This window comes from Sphaeramia orbicularis, chromosome 16, assembly GCF_902148855.1.
Source record: "Sphaeramia orbicularis chromosome 16, fSphaOr1.1, whole genome shotgun sequence".
In the NCBI taxonomy this organism is placed as follows: domain Eukaryota; kingdom Metazoa; phylum Chordata; class Actinopteri; order Kurtiformes; family Apogonidae; genus Sphaeramia; species Sphaeramia orbicularis.
Window position 1 is genome coordinate 46872386 of NC_043972.1, and position 20417 is coordinate 46892802.

Genomic DNA, 20417 nt, shown 5'->3' on the forward strand with positions numbered 1-20417 from the left:
CTCTGGTTGTTGCTGTCAGTGGGTTTGTGTGATGAGGAAATCTGGATTCATAACTGCATTAACGGTAAATCTGTCCATAAAGGTCAACGACTGGTTCTGTTGGATGACTAATGCCACTAAATGTACCTCTTTAAAGGGTAAATGTCTGTACCAAAGCATCAAAATATATGCATTTCTATTTACCTGATTATGCAATCGTGCCTTAACAGTTCCAGATGATAAATGTTTTAACACAGACCCATGCATGCCCAGAAGACACAAGTATTAGCAGGCAGCGAGTGTAATCGCAACGAGCCTTGTTTTTCTCAGAGATCACGATGGCCTCAAGTGACCCCCAGTCCTTCTCCATCATTTATGACCACGATCCATATTATGAATGTAAACAAACCATTTACATATGCCTTAACATGGGTCATGTAAAATTCATGTCCCACGATTACATCATGATAAGTCTATCCCAGTGAAAAAACATCGCACATCAGTTGGTTTTAATTTGTGTTTTTGTTTGTATTTAGATGGAATTTGGGATCATGGGGAATTAAAGTGACTGCGCCTTTCAGCTGAGCCATCTGCACAGCTCGATAGTGGCAGTTGTGCTGGTGTAGTTGCCTTAAGGAATAGTTGTATGACATTCTGTGGCAGCCTGTTTAATTAAATTATCAATTCATGTGAAACCCCGCTCAGGTCAGTGTATCAGTCACTGACAAATGTGGGGGTCCTGAGATTCACAGAGGTCCCTGAGGGCTCTTCAGGGGGCCCCAAGTGAAAATTAAATCCAGTGTTATTTCAGTTACAGCATGCCATAGGGTTGCTGATAGGTGACAAATTAAAGGAAAATTCAACACCATGTGTCTTAGGTAGGTGTCACTCCATCCTCTGTACCTCTGCATTGATCATCCAAGACTGTGAATTCTAAACTAGGGACAGAGGTTTCGTATAATTAATGGACGGATCTTCTGTGATGTAACCTTTTGGTTTTTTGAACTGTAATATGCACACATGGCTGTCGACATGTTGGTTTTTTGAGAACAAGTGGATGGAGTTGGAGAAGAGAGAGTGATGAAACCACAAATACATCCACAAACAGTGTAGTAGTAGTAGATTTAAAGCTCCAGCTACTTAGCTACTGCAGTGGTGTTGGACAACAGCAATGTCAAAGTCATGAAATAAACAATTATGGCTACCCAGGCTAATTAGCAGGCTAGCTGGCAGACTAAATCATTTAGGGGACTCCTATTTTTTGGGGCATTTTGTGTTTGATGCGGGTTCTTGTGTTATCCCCTAACCCTAATGCCTTACCGTAACCCTAACGGCGAAGACACCAACCCGATTTTTGGCCGTCGGATGTGGTCGGGCAGTCTGGCGAGGTCAGTGACATGAGTCTGCTTGGTGTGTTCTCTGCGATCCGCCATCGTTAATACAGTCTTTTTGGCCGATTCAACATGTATATTCAGCCACTACCAGTTGTTCAGTCGGACGAATCTGACTGGTGGAGGGATAGTCCTTGACCAGTGAATCAGTGAATGAGAAGTTTCCCTGTGAATACAGCTATGCCAAGGTACTTCACACTGTTATTGTCTTCTATAATAGTCCATTCACTGCTCATGTCGTATCTGAATGAGTGCCAGTCAGTGTTGCCCGTGGACTTCATTTATTCCATGAAGTGAACACTGTTAGCTTTGTTAGCATTGTGTGATTTCGCCGTAGTTTTCGCCCGCGACATCTTTCTTCTTCCACAAGAAGAAGCCCAAGAGCTGACAATGCCAGTATCTTCTCACTAATAGACATCCATTTAACAACAACCCTCCTTGACTACTCAACACTCTCTGCTGACAACAATGACTGATGACAACGAGCTCTGTGTTTACAGAAATGTTTCATCATTTTCCAGTTTTATGTCAAGTGCAGAACGTCTGCGAAGGTGGTAGTCGATTTGGTGTGTTCTTCACACTTTTTTGACCGTGTCAGGTAGACGGGAATCAACTGATTAGTTGGGCTCCCTTTTCTGGCAACAATCAGCAGTGAGGTTGGTATGTCTTCGCCTTAACACATAGAACTAACCCCGGCCCCGGGCGAAACACCCCAAAAAATAGGAGTGCCAATAATTTCGTGCTAACATCCGCTAATGTAGCTGTTATGCCTGTTATTGTCATTGAGCACCACGAAATATCATGATAGCTTTTATTCAATAAACAACAGTTCCAAATATCCCACTGAGCAGCTGAACTAAGGCTAAGAAATCCCACACAGCACATGCAGATGACCTGTCAATCACAGTGGCCACTACCCTGATTATGTGGAACCTTTTGGCTTTGGCTTGTCTAAACAGATGTGTAATATCCACATTTACCCTCTGTACAGTAATCAGAGTTGGGGAAATTATCTACAGAGACAAAACTGTTTTTGTGCCAGGCTGTAAAGATGTTTATTTTTGCTAGTAATGTGCAGTTCGATACTGAAATATCGATATCTCTACCGATCTACCAGATCTTTACTCTCTAGAATCAATTCACAAATCAAAATATCAACACTTCTTATACTTCAGTCATTTCAGGTAATGTATATCAGAAACTCAGAGGAAAGTAGCTAAACTATTGGGATCTTGTCCAAATGATACGCGATTGATGGGAAGTACTTCTTCTTCCGCTTGGGTAAGTGTGTACTGCGTCATGCTTCTCAGTCAGTCAACTCTGACTCACTCAGTCTGTAGAAAGAAGTGGCAGAACAAAAAAAGAGTCGTGTGGAGCTATTTTAGCTCCACAAACAGCCAAGAAGATGATTAATATGCAAGTTTTCATTTTTAAGATAGTTTTTAACAATTAAACAATAATTACTCTCATGTCTTGTATTCTTTATGAAGTTATGATTTGAAATACACTTTTTTTTTTTTTTTTTTTTAAATTTTCCAGACATTAAGTATTGGTATTGGATTGGTATCGCTGATACCGGCCTGAATTTTACTTGGTATCAGATCGGAAAGGAAATCCGTGGTACTGAATATCACAAATTTAAAGTTTTATCATGGGGGTCAATGGGGACTGACTCCCTTTTGCATCCAGGCCCTAGTGGACATCCAGGTTACTGCAGGTTTTGTCATGTTGCCTCTTTGGGACAGATGGAATAGCAGTTTAAAAAAAAAAAAAAAAAGTTATTTTGGTGTATGTCTTGAAAATTGAGTTGAGATCTGGTGACTTCAATCATAACCATATTATAGTAATGGCACATGATCATTGGAAATGGTTCATTCATTTCTAACACTAAGAAATGTCATAAAAGGTCCTCAGTGTAGAACAATATCCCCAGTCTAGTTCCTCTCCCACAGAAGAAAGCACATGGTTTGCAATTTGCCCTCAGAGCTTTCTGACAGAAAAGCGATCACTGTGCTGTTGTTAAAGCAGTGTTTTTCAACCTTGGGGTCGGGACATGGGGTCGCCTGGAATTCAAATGGGGTCGCCTGAAATTTCTAGTAATGGATAAAAATAAAAATAAAAGCTTTCTAATACAAAAATATATGGTGAATTGATAGAGACAATCCCAATACAGAAAAGACATGACAAACTGTGAAGCTGAAACTGAAGCACTGTGGTACTGTTTATCTTTCAAATGTTCATTGTGGTCAGTTTCAGATACTGCAGCTCTTTCATAATTCATAGTTTGAGTTATTGTTTGTTCAGTATTAATTGTCAGCCTTGTAAATCCAAGATGGACTGACTGTACATATCCTGACCAAGGAAAATAAAATTCTCACTTTGTGCAGTAATCTACACCTGGCTTTTCTGCCTCTGTCCATAATAATATACATTATATAGATTAAATGTCATCAAATTAATGTTTATTTGCAAACTACTACATGATCAAAAATTAATTTAAAATGAATTTTAGCAAAAAAAAAAAAGTTTCAGTTTTGAATGTCTGGGATCGCCAGAAATTTGTGATGTTAAAATGGGGTCACGAGCCAAAAAAGGTTGGGAACCACTGGGTTAAAGGGTCTGTTTCAACCCAAACCATATTCTTTCCCCAAACACAAATATTTTGGTGCCTATAAATAACCAAACTACAAGTGGGATCTGAGAATGAAAATAAAACTGAATAAGTCACAGTCTGAAACTCACAGTATCATCCAGGACCCAAGCTCAGTCTCCTGTGACACAGATGTGTGTTTAACCCACTCATCCTCAGTGGAATACTCCACCTATGGACATTTCTGTCTTTATACTATCTCACTGGAGACCTTAAAACCTTCGTGCCAAAAAACCCTGGAGCCAAACTTTTCCTAGTATCGCTGGTGAATTGATCAGAAGGACACTTACATTTACATTACATTTGTGTATTAAATAAACCACAACTAATACGTAACCAGTGAGGGGAAGCGGAAAAACAGTGACCTCAGTGTAAAACATCGTTTATTTACTAAGTTAGCATACAAGTTATCATGCTCCCATTTAGGTCAGTCTAGCTGTGACAATAATAAATATATCACACAAATGCAAATATTAAAATTAACAAGTGGTGCCAGGCAAAACAAACCCCGCCCCTCGCAAGTATTGTAGCTTATTTTGGCATCAGTCCAGCTGATGTCATCATGTCTATGCCTGTGCTGATGCCAGCATATCAATAGCCTCTACATATGGGCCAAGTCTGAAGTAAATTGAATCAAAATTTATGTTTTTATAGACAGGTGAAATTTCGCCCATTTTAAGTAAATGGGAGAAAAAAAAGTTGTAAAAAATTCATAAAAAATTTGAACTTTTACCAATTTTTCCAAAAATGTAACCACATCTATTCTGGGTCACTGGCAATATATAACCCAATTTGGTATGAATTCAACTAGTAGTTTTGCTGCTACAGATATGTGAAATTTCACCCATTATAAGTAAATGGAGAAAAAAAAAAGATTAAAAGAATTCATAATTTATTTATTTTTTTAATTTGACCTATTTTTCCCAAAATGTAATGACATCTATCCTGGGTCACTGGCAATCTATCAACCAAATCTGGTATGAATTCAACCAATACTTTTGCTGCTAGAGTGTTAACAAACAAACAAACCGAACCAAAAATATAATCTGTAGGTAAATAGATGAACACACCGAGGTAACAAAAATATACATTTAAAACAATACACAACAGTCGACTAATTTAAGAAGATTAGATTAATTTAAGAAAAACTTAAGAACAGAAAATAACACTAACCTTTACCACAATCAGTAAAAGTGGAAGTTTTATATATCAGATAAAACCTAACTAATATTAGTACACATGTCGACACATCTGACAAAGAAAAGAACCACAACAGCACCTCAGCGTAAAATAAGATAAATATATAAACAAATACAGGGCTGATGTCATTAAATAAACATAAATAGGAGGGTCAACATTTTGGAGCTAACAGAAATATACAGAGAATAAGAAAGATTTGGATGGTTTGGGGATAATAATGGGAGGGATGAGCAGGAGAATCAGTCTAAAGTGGAGAAGATGATAAAATAAAACAACAAACAAACAGGAAGAAATGGGGAAGAAACGTAAACACAACTTAGAGGTTTATCCTGGCAGACCGGCACATCTTATATGATTATAAATACGTGAAATAAATGATCCAGTTTCAGTGTTTCTATATGAACAGACCATCAGGGTGTCCCATTAATTCATCAATATCTGTATTGATGATAGATATCTTAACTGGCACACTAAAATTCTTCTTTTGACGGTGTCATATTATTTGTTTTTATACTGTGAAATTGATTTATTTCAGGAAACTTAAGACAGTTTATGCTGGTATAATTTTCATCCCCTGTTTTCATTATAGATACATAATATGGACAAAAGTATTGGGACACATTGAATTCAGGCATTTCTTTTTTAACAGGGGTCTGGGATACAAAACAATAATGTTAATGTCATAATATAGTTTAATATTGGGACAAATATCATTAGTTAGTTTGGTTTAAATTGTTATCTTTGATGTTTATATCTTAAATCAGCATGAAATCAGCATCTTACAGCTGTGGACATGATGTGTCCCAATATTTATGTCCATATAGTTTATAAATATCAATATTTCCTTAAAGTTTAATGGGAGATTTTTCTTCCTAATTGAGATGTGAAGAAAGTAGATGGTTAGTTATGGTAGAAAATAATCATTTACACTCAGAGCAAAAGAGCAAAAAAGATTTTAGACATTTAGAGGTAGAACATTTCAAATCATAGTCATGGATGAAAAAACAAACAAAAACAAGATAAATGTTAAGACAAATTAAGTAAAAAACATCTCTGAGGCATTTGGAAGCAAGGACAGTTTTTTTTTTTTTTTAATTTCAAACAACTTAAACATTCACAGCTCTTACATGACACATTTACATTACATTACATTTGTGCATTTGGCAGACGCTTTTTTCCACAGTGACTTACAGGGGAAAAACCAAAAAAATGAAAGAAAGATACAAGAATAGATTAAAAACATAAAACAGCTGTACAATTAAAACCCTGTCGCACAGAAAAAAAAGCAAAATAATAGACTGAAATACAAGAATAAATTAAAAGAGACATAAAAGCAGCTGTACACTTAAAAACAGTGAAACAAAAATACCAAGTAAAAACAACAAAATAGACATGATAATACATTTAAAATGGAATGTTTACATTTTTACAGGTTTACATCATTTACATTTGCTTTTCTTCCATGTTTGAAAAAGAGTAGGTGATGTATAAACTTGTGTGGTCCTACGCCCTTCCCATTACACACAACTCAAATGTATTTTAAAAATGAAAACAGACTGTGACCCAGAGGGCTGAAGAGTCGACTTGTGACTGAAGGGTCGCCAGTGCAATTCCATGGACTGGCAAAAAAAGTTGTTGGCTGATGTGCCCTTGAGCAAGGCACTTTACTCCCAGCCCACTGCTCCTAGTTCATAGTGTATGTTGTGTTCCTGCATGTTCTAGAGATGGGTTAAAAGTAGAGGTTGAATTTCAGTGTGTGGTTAAAAAAAAGCACTATATACTGGCAATAAAGGATCTAAATTTATTTTTTTTGGAAGCAGAGATAACAATTTAAACAAAACTAACCACTGCATTGTAATGATATTTATCACAATATAAAACTATATTATGTAATTTTATTATTGTTTTGCATCCCAAGAGCAATAAGGACAATAAACAAAGCAGGATACAGAGAACACACAAACCCACTATCTATAAAATCACACACATTGAAATTCATGGATTTGGTTAAATTTAAAACAGCGCAGATAATGTACAAAGCCAAAAAATATTTGGGGAATGTTCACTGAAAGAGAAGGAGGCTACAATCTAAGGGGAGAGCTAAATTTTCAAAAACATAAAGTAAGAACAATGAAAAGTAAGTGCATAACAAGCTGTGGAGTGACTTTGTGGAATAATCTAGAACAGGAGATAAAGGAAAGTACAAACATAAATATATTTAAAAAGAGGTATAAAGAATTGTTTCTAAATAGGTATATGGAACATGAAGGATAAAAATAGTATTGTCTCAAAGACCAGTCGTGGTTCTTGGCATTAAGAGAGAGTAATTTGAATTTCAGAGATTTTCATATGTGTGAGTGGATTAAAGTGAGGGCAGATGTGAAATCTAGATGAGCTGGGATTGTGGGTGTGAAAGTATGGAATGGACCTTATGATGCACTTAAGTTATCCACTCCTCTGGCGAAGTTAAAAAAAAAAAAAAAGAGCGAGTACTTTAAGTTTAAATTATTCAGAAATATTAAATTGAGATGGTAGATGTGTTTTTGTTGATTTTTTTTTTTTTTTTTACTTGTTATTATTATTATGGTGTGGATGCTCGATGCTGTACACATTTAAGTTGATGTAAGCAGTGTATTAGTTGAAAAGGATAGGCAACAAAATAAGCTTTTACTTCTAGCCTATTCCTTTTTTGGTTTTTATGTTTATTACAACTGATGTACTGAGCACAATGATTGATGTAAAACCAAAAATAAATTCATTCATTCATTCATTCATTCATTCATCCCAGACCCCTGTTAGAAAACAAACACATGAATTCAACGTGTCCACTTACTTTTGTCCACATAGTCAAACTGCAGAGTTAGCTGTGTGTGGGGCCGTGGGTGTGGGTCCGTCCAGCAGGGGGCGCCGCTGGGCTGATGTGTGCTAAATCAGACGCAGTCTAATCAACCATGTAGATCTGCAGGTGGCTGCAGGGCACCGGCGCGCGCCCTGGACTTTGAAATGACCGATTTATTCCACGGAAACCAGTCTGTACGGGACAATATCACGATGAATCCGACTGTGGACGTGTGAAAAGACGTGGCCGTGGGGAGGGGGAACTTGTTTTGACCGAGTGCATTATATTATTTAGAGCAAGAAACGAGGTAAGATGTTTGTTTAATTAATCAGCCGCAGAGGTAAAATATGACGCAGTGGAAAAAAAAAAACAAAAACACGCAGACATTGCGCCGCAGTGGACTGTGGGGTTTGTTTTACCTGTTGGAAAGTGGGGTGATGAAGTGCTCCGTAAACTCTGTGACCCGCACTGGTAGTTGTCATTCTGTGTGTCCGCCGGTGGAGGGCGCCTGTGGCCTCCTGCTGCTGCTCCTGAATGAGCTGTGGTGGTGTGGTGTCTGCGGGGGCCGACAGGGGGCGACACAGACACAGACACACAGTGAGCAGCCGCAGCGCCATTCATGAGGAGGCACACAGCCACGGCCCCGGAGGAGGATCGCCCACTGTTTTAGTGTCACAAATGTGCACATATTACTGTTATGAATGGTACAATCTGAACTTTAAAGGAACTGACAAATCAAAGAATTCGATATTGGTAGAAGCATGTCAATGTGCTTATTTGCAGTAATAAAATTAGCCTGAAAGTGACTAAAATAAAACAAAATATGTAACAAAAATCACAAGTTTAGTAAAATAGAAGTTAATTCTCATAATTTCCCATACACTAATTTTTATTTTTATTTTTTTTGTCTTTCTTTTTCCTGTTTGGCGTTTTATACTTGTGTACTCTCTAATAATATTAATAACACTACATGTCCATATCTTGCTTGTAGGATGTAATTGTGAATAAGAAGATTTATCTACTATTAGGTGAATTTTTTAAATTTATTTTTTGCTTTATTTATTATTATTATTATTATATTCTTTTTTTTTTTTTTTTTTTTAATTGTATTCTTTTTTTAAATTTTAATTTTACCTTTTTTGTTCTATGAGTAATTTGCTTTTTTTTTTTTTTTTTTTTTTTTTTTTTTTTCCTTACTATCATCAAGTAGGTCATGTAGGACCAGGGGTGGGAGGTTGAGGGGATGGGAAGAATGGGACATGCTTAATGTCTCTGAAATTTAATATTCAAATGTTCAATGCAGCTTAAATTTGCACCAAAAATGATAAATAAATATGTAAAAAAAAAAAAAAAAAATAGAAGTCAGTGATCACTGATATTCTCAAGTATCTACACTGATCACACTGATAAGATACTGTACATTTGTATTCTTATGACATTACCACATGTAGGCTACTTTAAAGGGTGTATGTTGTCTGGATGGAACTAACTTATTCTACATATTTTAGAATAATTAATATTTTTAGCACTGGAAATCCTATCTGTCATCTTGTTTCAAATACCATGAGTGTAAAACAGCACTTTTACTCAATTGTAAAGAAGAAAGCCATAAAACATGTGATGTGATGAGTGTGATGTACTGCGATAAATATACTGTTTAAATAGGGTGTAATATGAGTTGTATAATATCTGAAAAATGTTTAGGTAGCAATAGATAACAGGAATATTGGTTAATCACTTGTTATAAATCACAGTTATATGATCTATTTTACCAAAGAAGGGGCAAGGAACAAATACCCATCAACTGGTTTATGTTAGAGGTGAAAAATAATGCATCGTAGTGTTTGGTTAGTTAGGTTGCTGCATTTAAAGTGTAATCTAAAGCCAAAACAGACATACAGGCCTCATAATAGAAATGTTTAAATGTTTGTGGAAAAAATATGTTAGAGCTGCAACTATTAACTGAAAAAATTCAATTCCATTCCTTCCAAAATTGAAGTATTTGCTGTTTTCTTTGCCTATAATGAACACCTGATGGCATGTAAACATAAGAAGACCTTTGAGGACATTATCTGGGACTCTTCTGACATTTTATAGGCAAAACAGCTCATTTATTAATTGAGAATAAAATTAGTAGCTAAACTGAACCTATCCACCTTTCAGCTCTGGATTGTGTTTGTTTTCATATCTGTGAAGACACTGGCAGTTCTGTCCCACTTTGATATTTAATTTAATTTTATTTTATTTGAGGAAGTGTTAGCCAGTCTACTTGGACTACAGTAAGATCACAGGGTTCTTAGTGTTTGTTTGGCCAGAGGGTGGATGCATTGTACCCAGTTATCTGCCCTTTATTTCTCTCCTGGGTCACTTGGTCATATCCTGAAGCTGCTCATTTCACTAAATAACAGCCTCTGTGTGTTTACATGTGTTTGGACTGTCCCTACAGGAAACCAGTCTCTTGGCGACACTGTTTTTTTTGCCCATCATGTGAGTTTTTTTCTAGGAATGAAAGCATATTTGGGAAAAAAAAAAAGGAATTTACACAGAACTGATAGTTGTTATGTGGAGTCATTTCAGTTCTGGGAAAAACAAATTCTGTCAAAGCAACAAGTGTTTGGTGTCGAACTGTGTGACTAATAGTTTGACCTCGGTAGTAGAAGGGTCCAATCAAGCGGTAGGCTAACACGTGGACACAGTCTCTGTCATGTAAGCAGAGTAACTTATATACATGTATTATACATATTTGAGTGGGTATTTATAAGCACTTTTAACATTATGTGTAATAAAATTTGGGGAGATAACATTTTTAGGTGAAAAATGTCAAATTACTGCTCGGTAACATGTGGACTTCAAACAGGCATCGATTTTTTTAAGCTTTACGCAAACATTCAAAACATGCGGTTCTCAACAGAAACTGATATGAAGTAAGACAAAACCTTTTAGATATTATGTTCAACTATGCTAAAAATAAAATTTGGAATAAAATATTGAAAAGTCTCTGTTTTATTGACATGAGAATGTGGTAACGCGTGGACAGGTTGCCATAGTAACACGTGGACGACTCTTTACCCTTGTATGCATCACCCAAAATATTGACTTATTTTATAAAACAACAAACCAGATATAATTACAATGCTTTATTTAATGTATTTAATACTAACACAGTGTTATTTACAACTTGTGTTAGTCCATACCGATATAAGTAAATTACAAATACAGAGTAATTTGTCGATAACAGTTCACAGACAGTCTTTTTAAATGTAACCAGTGTGTGAATTCATAGACTTCATCATTCAGAATTTTAATTTCTCACAGTAATAGACAATACATAATTGTATTTTTGTTAATTTAATGCAGCCTAGCAGAAGGTTCAGAACTTCTCTTGTACTGTGTACGTGGTAAATTTAAAAAGGATAACAGTTCCATAAAATAGAGATCTTTAGCTGAAAAATGAGCCCACTTGATAAATGTTGTGTGCAAATTTACTTTTTTATGCTGATGTTCACTTTGGCTTGAGCAGACCCTGAAGTATTTTTTTTACTTTGTTAAAAAAAAATAGGGAGGAATAGGAGGCTTGAAAGGCTTTGAACTCATCACCTTGTTTTAGTTTCTTGGTCCTGGATTTTCCCACACTTTAAGTTTAATCAGAGGTTATCAGGTGGTAATATTCCCCTGCAAGTGACTGCTTTTCTACTGTTTTAGTTTGATACCAGACTGAACCTTCAACTATTTTTGCATTGTTCGTGTCTTGCTTGTACAGGGTGGGGAAGCAAAATTTACAATATTTTGAGGCAGGGATTGAAAGACAGTGTATGACCAGTTAGTTCATTGAAAGTCATGAGAATATATTTGCCACAAGAAAATTTGCATAATAGAAAATGTTTTTATTCTATGTGTCCTCCTTCTTTCTCAATAACTGCCTTCACACGCTTCCTGAAACTTGCGCAAGTGTTCCTCAAATATTCGGGTGACAACTTCTCCCATTCTTCTATAATAGTATCTTTAAGAAAGTCGACATTGCTGTGTGATGTTCTATTGGTAGCATGTTCTAAAACGCCCCAAATAACATAATCCAGAGGGTTTAGATCTGGGCTAGAAGGCAGCCATAAACATTATTCCCGAAAATTGCTAAAGTTGGATTTGTTGTTGTTGTCAACAAGTGTTTTGGTGTTCTTGTGTAAGATTTTAACTTCAAATCATGTTTTACTGCATTTCTAACGGTCTTGTTGTCTACCTCAAGTTCAATTGCCATTTTTCTCATGGATTTGGTTGGATCCTTTAGGATTTTGGATCTGAGAGCTTTAATAAAAGCTTTGGTACGATTTTTGTTGCTTCCTCCACTTCCAGACTTTCTCGTAATAGTTTTGCTCATAGTCATTCTCTTCTTTCCATTATAAACAGTCTTTATGGACACTCCAACTATTTTTGAAATCTCCTTTGGTGTGACAAGTGCATTCAGCAAATCACACACTCTTTGACGTTTGCTTTCCTGATTACTCATATGAGCAAAAGTTTCTGAAAAGGTATGGATAATAGTGTTAGGTATGATTATGACATCAATATATGTTTGGTTTCAAAACAATTGACGTAGTGCCTGCTGAGAAAAAACAACTAAATGTTCATTGTAAATTTTGCTTCCCCACCCTGTATGTGTTTCTTATTGCTTTTGCTTTTTACCAGACTTTCACTCTCAGTCTGAGATATTGTATCAGTCATTTGTTATGATTAATTTATGTGTGTGAAACCGTGCCCACTGATCAGCCATGACAGTACAGTGACTTTTGATTAATAGTTCTGTGAGCTGTTGGATTCTGCACATCAGTCATTGTTTAATTACCACAATATCTGCTACACCAGAGGGGTCAAATTCTTTTTTGTTCAGGGGCCACATACAGATTAATCTGATCTCAAGTGCTGGACCAGTAAAATAATGCAATAGATATAATTATAAATAATGACAACTCTGATTTTGTCTCTATTTTAATGCAGTAAAGTAAAATTACATTACAAAAATTCTTTCACAAAAAATGTGAACAACCTGAAATTTCTTAATGAAAATATGTTTATTTTAACAATATTCTGCCTCAGTTTATCATTTCCACATGTGTATTACAACTTCCAGATCACAATGGATCTACAAATACACCAAACATTTACTAACAGACAGAATATTGTTAAAATTTTACTTATTTTTCTTAAGAAGTTTCAGATTGTTCATATATGTTCAGGTTAGTTTGTAAATGTAAACATTTTCATGCCATCTTTCTTTTTTGCACTAAAACAAAGATAAATTTGGGGTTGTTTTTTTTAGGTTTATATGCTATTAGCTGTATGTGACACCTGAACATAAAAGAGTTTAACTGTTAATATCTTCAGTGTAACTTTGCAAACCCATGGACCAGATTGAACCCATTGGCAGGCCAGTTTTGGCCCACGGGCCACATGTTTCACACCCTTGTGCTCAACAGTCAAGACAGAAGACATTGAATAGGACTAAGCAGGAAAAGGGAATGAAGCTGATAAGATCATGAGCCGTTCATTGAATTTTAAAACGGAAATGGCACCAAAAACTCACTGCTGCACCCTTTTTGCCCAAACTTCTTGAGAACTTCACCTTGTCTCTGCTTTTGTTCATTTCCCAGCAGCATGTAAGTGGCCCATGAAAGAGAAATCAGACCTCCAGATTGCTCAACAGGCTTTGTGTCTTTGTGTATTTTGCTGCCCGCTTGGAATGCTGCGAGGTTAGACAGGCAAAGCGAGAGGCAGGGACTGACTGCTAACACGCTGCTCAGTACTTGTCTGGTGAGTTGCATCGCAGTGTGTCATGCCTACTCCTGTCTCTGCACTTGATGAGTGCGTCACGGAGCTGAAGACTAGAGCGAACCAGTCTGTAGTCTGGCAGTGGCTGAAGGATGTCTTCACAACCTCTGATGACTTAAGCTGCTTCCAGATACTATTAGGCTTTAAAAGGGTTTATTGGCTGGATAACTTTACATGTCCATTGCTCGGTTTATCTTTGTAGCTTTTTTGTTTATTAACAGACTGTTCTACATGGTTGAATCTGATTACAGTGTCTGTGCAGTTATGTGTCGGCAAAAGGCTGCAGTTTAAAAGTCGAGGGTGAGAGTGGAAGTGTTTTGGATTCAGTGACACTGAAAGGTGAACTGTGTAAAAAATGCAAATGAAGGTCCTGACATTTTATATTTACAATTTTACTTATGTGTTTCACTGATTTAACATTAGCAAGCGAGCAGTAGTTTTTAAATGTCTCATAAGTGAGTCTATATGTTACCTTGGAAGAAGAATACTAGTTTTAAATCTGAAGTTTAAAAAAAAAAGACAAATGTTATATCGATAATGTTGTAAATCCACGAAGCAGGCAGCAATTTGTTAGTGTAGCCAATTAAATGACATTAATTTTCTAATTTAAAGATATTTTCCTTTTATGTTTCTAATATTTTTCATATAGTTTAATGTTTAAATTCCTAGAGGTTAAAATGTCAGTAGCTATTCTTCAGCCTGATTCCACTATTATCCCATTATTCATCTGTTTTCATGTATTTATTTTTTTAAGATCGATGATAATGAAAGACTTTGGTAGTGGAAGTAGTTTTTTCAAATATGTTTAAAAAAAAAAATAGGGAAGACTAGTATTGCATTGAAAGGCTTTGAATTCATCACCATGTTTTAGTTTCTTGGTCCTGGTTTTTCCCACGCTTTAAGTTTCTGGTTAATCAGAGATTATCAGGAGCTAATAATGCATGGCAAATGACTGCAAGTGACTGCTTTCCTGCTGTTCTAGTTTGATACCAGACTTGGACCCTTTTAATGTTTTGCATTAGTATTGTCTTGCTTGTTAAAGAAATAACTTAACAGATAATCAAACACAGTGAGTCAGATTGCATTAGTGTCTAGAGCCAGACCTTATGTGAGCCAAACCTCCTGATGTAGGACTGTATTATGCAGACACACAGTTCTGGCCTTTGAACCACCTCTGTATCTCTGTAGGAACTCATCCTCCCAGGTGTGTCAGATCTGATTATATTGGTTGCAACACAAAAGCATTAGTGGTGAAATTTCAGTCTTATTTCATGTGAAAACCAAGATAAGGAAAGGTGGTGTAGAAAACCTGTTGGTGGGATGGGCTTGAGCCGGCGGCCAGACATTCTTCCTTGAATTTGAGTTCAATGGAAACGAACATTAAACAGTACAGACATCTGAAAAAGGTGTAGAGGAGGAAGAGAGTGTGCTGTTTGTACAGGGATGAGTGAGTCAGAGCGGCGGCTGCAGGCTCTGACGGCTCCTTTCCACTGCAGAGGGCCACGCTGCAGCCAGGATACTCCCTGAAGCAGGCTGTGGGACTGCCCCATGCCCAAAAACAGAGATGCTGTCTTGCCCCTTGTTTAACCACATGCATCCACACAGACACACATTGGCAAATTGACTAAAGTCTATTTCCATGGTGCGTACACACACACTGAAAATGTCGTTTTCGCTTGCATCAGAACTGGACTGGACCTGTGATGCTATTAACTCCACCCCGAGGAAACGCATATAAGACCAGAATCAAGTTGAAGTTGTCAGTGTCAGACCTGGGGACTTTAAAGATGACTTCTTGGATTTATTCTGCCATCCTTCACATGGATTATAATATCAATATGTGGATTTTTTTCTTGTTGAATTCGGTCAACAAGAATACTGGCAAATTATTTTTCAGTCACGGATAAAACCGGAGCTGCACTATGAGGTGATGAATGCTTTGTATGTACTTTGGACTTGAACGACTGTGGTTGTTTTCATGTGCCGAGGTTGCCACGGTTCCTCTGCTTGCTCTATAAAATTGCATTTTTTTTCTCCACTCGCATCCCTTTATTTGCTGCCACCCGCTTTTTCAACCAGCTCCAGTGGGCTGAAAATGTTTTCTCTATAGCAGCAGGGTGAGAGTGGCACATTCACACACTTTCACCCGCCTGGGAGCTGCTCAGTATCATCAGTGTCACCGCTTTTATTGACAGAGCACTTGCACCAGTTGCTGAGGTCAGTCAGCCAGCGACAGAGGGCACAGAGAAATGAGAAAGAGGGGAAAAAGATAGGGCCAGTGCAGGGAGAGATAAAGCTCAACAGCTGCAAACACACACACACATACTCTGTCTGACTAGCCTGACTCCTCCTCCCTCTCTCTCTCTCTCTCTCTCTCTCTCTCTCTCTCTCTCTCTTTTGAGCTCCCGCCCCCCTCTCTTCCCTCTTCTTCTGCAGTAGGTACATGTGCAGTGAGCTACAGCTACGAAAAGCAGTTCAGGGCACCAGCCAAAAGACGCACACACCCACCACCAGCAACACCGCGAGGCTGCATTATTCAACGCTGCTCTCTGCTCCTCAGAGGTACGACACACACATACATTCAGAGCAGCTAACACACACACACAGCTAGATAAACTTCTACAAAGGTCCTGAGCTTTTACTTGTTGCCCGTTCAGCAGGCTGCAGCTCCTAAAACAAACTGAGGTAAGATTCTCAGAGTTTGTCGTATTTTTCCCATGGAGGTTTTTCCTGTGCTTACATTGATAGATGTTTGTAGATAACGTAACATAACACAGCGTGGCACTTGTTTAGCTTGTTCAGTCAGTTTATAAGCTATTCTCACTTTTTTTATCTGAGAGAGGAATTGCTGGAATTTCCTGCTCCAAAAGTTGATGCTAATTCCTGGTAGATTATTCTGAGCTGAAATAGACGCTTGATTCAATGTAAAAGTTGCAGGAGAGAGTACTTGTGATCGTATGGCTTTACTCCTGTGGGCGTGTGTGAGAGCATCATGGGCATGTTCGTGTGTGCAGCCGTCCCACCCATGAGGGCGTACGTGTCCTTGCATGCACTTTTTGGGAATGGGGCGGTAAGGGATGGATGGCAAAGTTTTTGGTGTGTCCACCCACTGCCAAAACTGTTGTTCATTGGAAGAAGGTGTGGCTAGTGTATCTGAAGTTCTGTTGGGTGAAATTTAAGCAGTTACAGGTTATTAGGGACACTGTTACAAATGGGATCTGTAATATGACTGTTAAATAATTGCATCAAAGTAATGTAAATTAATAACTGTGGGATCATTTGTCTAACAAGTGTTATGTTTTAAAGCTGAAAACTTCTAAAAACCGAAATGTAAGCAGTCCCCGATGCTGATTACTGTCTAATTTTTACTAAAAGAAGGGTAATATTAGAGGTATTTTCCTGATTATAGAAAGACAATGTAGTTTGACCATTTACCGCGAGGCATGATGGACTCAGGTTACTCAGAGCAACGGACACTGATGTGATTGGCTGATGAGAGGCGGTACAAATTCAAATGTGATAACCAGTCAGAAACGAAGCCAATTTGAGCAAATACCGCCAAATTAATGGACAGCGTTGACCAGATATCTGCTGCAAGGTGCAACAGAATGAATGTTTTATTCTACACATGAACTTTTTACAGAAAAGAACACATTAAGACTTAACCCTTTTGTGGCTCCTACACCGCTTTGATTTGAGCTGTAGGTTTATTTTAGTCAAATGTAATGATACTGATCAGTTTATCGTTGGTGTTCATATCAGTAAGCACATGACTCTACTGCAGCTCTGTTAAGTTAAAATGTGCCGTTTACACTTTCTGATATCACTTAAGTTCCTGTATCATAAATGTGGGAATGTACCTTTGGTCACACCTCATCACTCCCACTGGACTTCAGACTTCAGCTTGATACTCTGATAGCACTAATTTAAAGAAGAGACGGGGTACTTTCAGCTGTGGATGACCTTGAGCTTGTTTATTTGGACAAATTCCAAATGGGTGTAGTATAATATGTTATGGTGGTAGTCTGGCCACACATCACACATATTTGAAGCCAAGTAAATGTGCGCCCATATTGGAGCATACTGCAGTTTTATGAGTCACCTCTTTGGTATTATGAACATGGCTTGTGGGCGGTGATCACTGCATTTATCCCAGTTAACAAGTGGAAGCAATTAGAACCTTTTTTGTGGTTTGCCTGTACAGTAAAAAAAAAAAAAAAAAAAAAAACATTGTTGAGAGCAGAGCAGAGGGGGAGGCAAGTGTTTATTATTTATTTTCACACTGGTTGTGGGTGCACATTTTTGGAGTTATTATAAAAGTGTTTTAATTGCCTTATGAGCGCAGGGTGGAGGTGTGTTGGAGAGAACTATGTTTACTCAGGAGCGGCTTGAATAAAGTGGCTTAACTACTCCAGCGACAATTTACTGAAGCCAGAGGAGAAAACAAATCTGTGTTTATGGCAGTATGTAGCACTTTCCTGTGAAAATATCAGTCTGACTCTGGGATGTTATCAGGAGCGGGAAACGGGTACAGAAGGTGTAAATCCTTTTGTTACCATCTGAGGCTTTTCAAGAACTGTGATCTGCAGACGACTTTTTCTTTTGAATGAGTCCTGTCTCTGGAAAGCTCACACATTAAGGGAAGTTTTATAAAGGGTGACAGTGGAAAAAGGCTCCTGGAATATGTTATTATGCAGTCCCAGCTCTGGAGGCAGGCACCCCAGACCCACATAGGGGTTGTGCAAGACTGGAACATGGTTTTCATCCTAAACTTGAAGTTTATTGTGTGATTCAACCTTGATTTGTGGCCATGTTTCAGGGGAATTCAGCCCATGTCTTTTACTATTTAATGCTTAGTGTTTGTAAGTGTGTATAAACTGATGCCAAAAATGAAGTTTTTTTTAGCCTAAGTTAATTTACAGGGGTCATCCTTGGATGCTTCTAAAATACATAAACCTCAGCAGCACATACATTAAGAACAGCACAAATAAATACATATATTAAAAATGTAAAATTCAGAACTTAGCAAGAGAAGAGAATGAACAGCACACAGAGTATAATCTAGTAAAAGAAGCAGAAAATGATCTCAGTTTCAGTTTGGCAGGAGTTACAAGCCTTGTATATAAACCAAAAAGAAGTGGAGCAAGAACATATCCCTGAGGAATGCCTGTTTTAGATTTCAGAGAGGGTCATTTCATATCATTGATAATGACACTTTACAATGGAAAATTTATTAAAAGGCTGATGAGTTCACAACTTAACATGATTTTTAAGATGTCAATGGCTACCTGATTGTATACACATGAATGTTGAATTATAATTAACTTAATTAAGCTGATTAGAACTGTGATAGACATAGGATACTAAAAACTGCTGTTATCTGTGCTTGCGTCTATTGACGTTTTTAAGGAAATGTCCTGGTTAGAAAAAAAAGTCTTCTCAGTCACTGATGGCAAGTTTATTATTGCATGAGCCTTAGTTTGAGTGGTTTCCTTTTGTTTAATGCTGTACATCTCATTAACTCTCCCTCCTGCTCCTCCTCTCTCACAGCCAGTGACTCACCGCTCTGCCTGCACCCTCGTACTGAGCCACCTCCATTATTACCATGGAAACCCCATCCCAGAAACGCAGTAGCCGCAGCGCTGTATCCCCAGCCCGCATCACCCGGTTGCAGGAGAAGGAGGACCTGTGCAACCTCAACGACCGGCTAGCTGTCTACATTGATAAGGTGCGCTCTCTGGAGGCTGAGAATGCTGGACTGCGGCTGCGCATCACCGAGTCCGAATCCTCCGTCTCCCGCGACCTGTCAGGCATGAAGGCAGCGTACGAAACTGAGCTCGCCGATGCCCGCAAGACCCTCGACCAGGTTGCCAAGGAGCGTGCACGACTGCAGCTGGAACTGGGCAAGATCAGGGAGGAGCACAAGGAGCTGAAAGCCAGGTAGGAGGAGCAGACAGGAGGGCTTTGGTGGAGTTGAGTGATATGGAAAAAATGTTATCTTGATTAAAAATGGTCAAAGCAGTCTATTGAGAATGATCACAATTAAACTTTAAAGTTAAAAAGTGGACTTTTGACCCAAAGTTGAAAAAAACAGATGCTGTATTTGTAATTTCATGCTATTCTTACCTCAGAACAAATAACTAATGCTTAAAGCTTCAGAACATTTTAGAAATCTAGAAGAGAATTTATAACAATTACAGTTATTGAATCTTTTTCAACGTCTAAATAAGCATAATGAAAATACAGTAAAAGAACAAAAGATATTAGCTGACAATGTAAAAATGACTTCAAAAGGCAAAATTAAAATGTATGCAACAGTCACTGCACAATATATATCAATTAGACACACACACACACAGATAGATAGATAGATAGATAGATAGATAGATAGATAGATAGATAGATAGATAAAACTGACATAATAACGTATAAAGGATCTGAAACCTTGGGTTTTGTGTTGTTGCTCCACATAAGCTGGATGTGAAGATTAATGCACAGACATGATCTCAACTGGTTTTCAGTTGTTTTTTGTCATGAC

At 37.6% G+C, this 20417-nt stretch overlaps 2 protein-coding genes and 1 long non-coding RNA gene across 3 annotated transcripts in view; 2 read left to right on the forward strand and 1 right to left on the reverse strand.

Annotated features, from left to right (window-relative positions):
• LOC115435634 (zinc finger protein 239-like) overlaps positions 1-20417 on the forward strand; it is a 695125-nt gene that overhangs the window by 225023 nt on the left and 449685 nt on the right. The gene's annotated exons all lie outside the window — the stretch shown is intronic.
• Positions 15788-20417, forward strand: part of LOC115435612 (lamin-A) — a 44994-nt gene continuing 40364 nt past the window's right edge. Inside the window, exons 1-2 of the mRNA XM_030158141.1 lie at positions 15788-15806; positions 19430-19819. Of these exons, the coding sequence (XP_030014001.1) occupies positions 19485-19819 (335 nt within the window). The 5' untranslated portion in view covers positions 15788-15806; positions 19430-19484. The remainder of the gene's footprint in view (positions 15807-19429; positions 19820-20417) is intronic.
• Positions 16362-19482, reverse strand: LOC115435654 (uncharacterized). The gene is made up of 3 exons (XR_003937719.1): positions 19428-19482; positions 17778-17782; positions 16362-16434 (listed from the first exon to the last, which is right to left on the reverse strand). It is a non-coding gene; the product is annotated as an uncharacterized LOC115435654 (long non-coding RNA).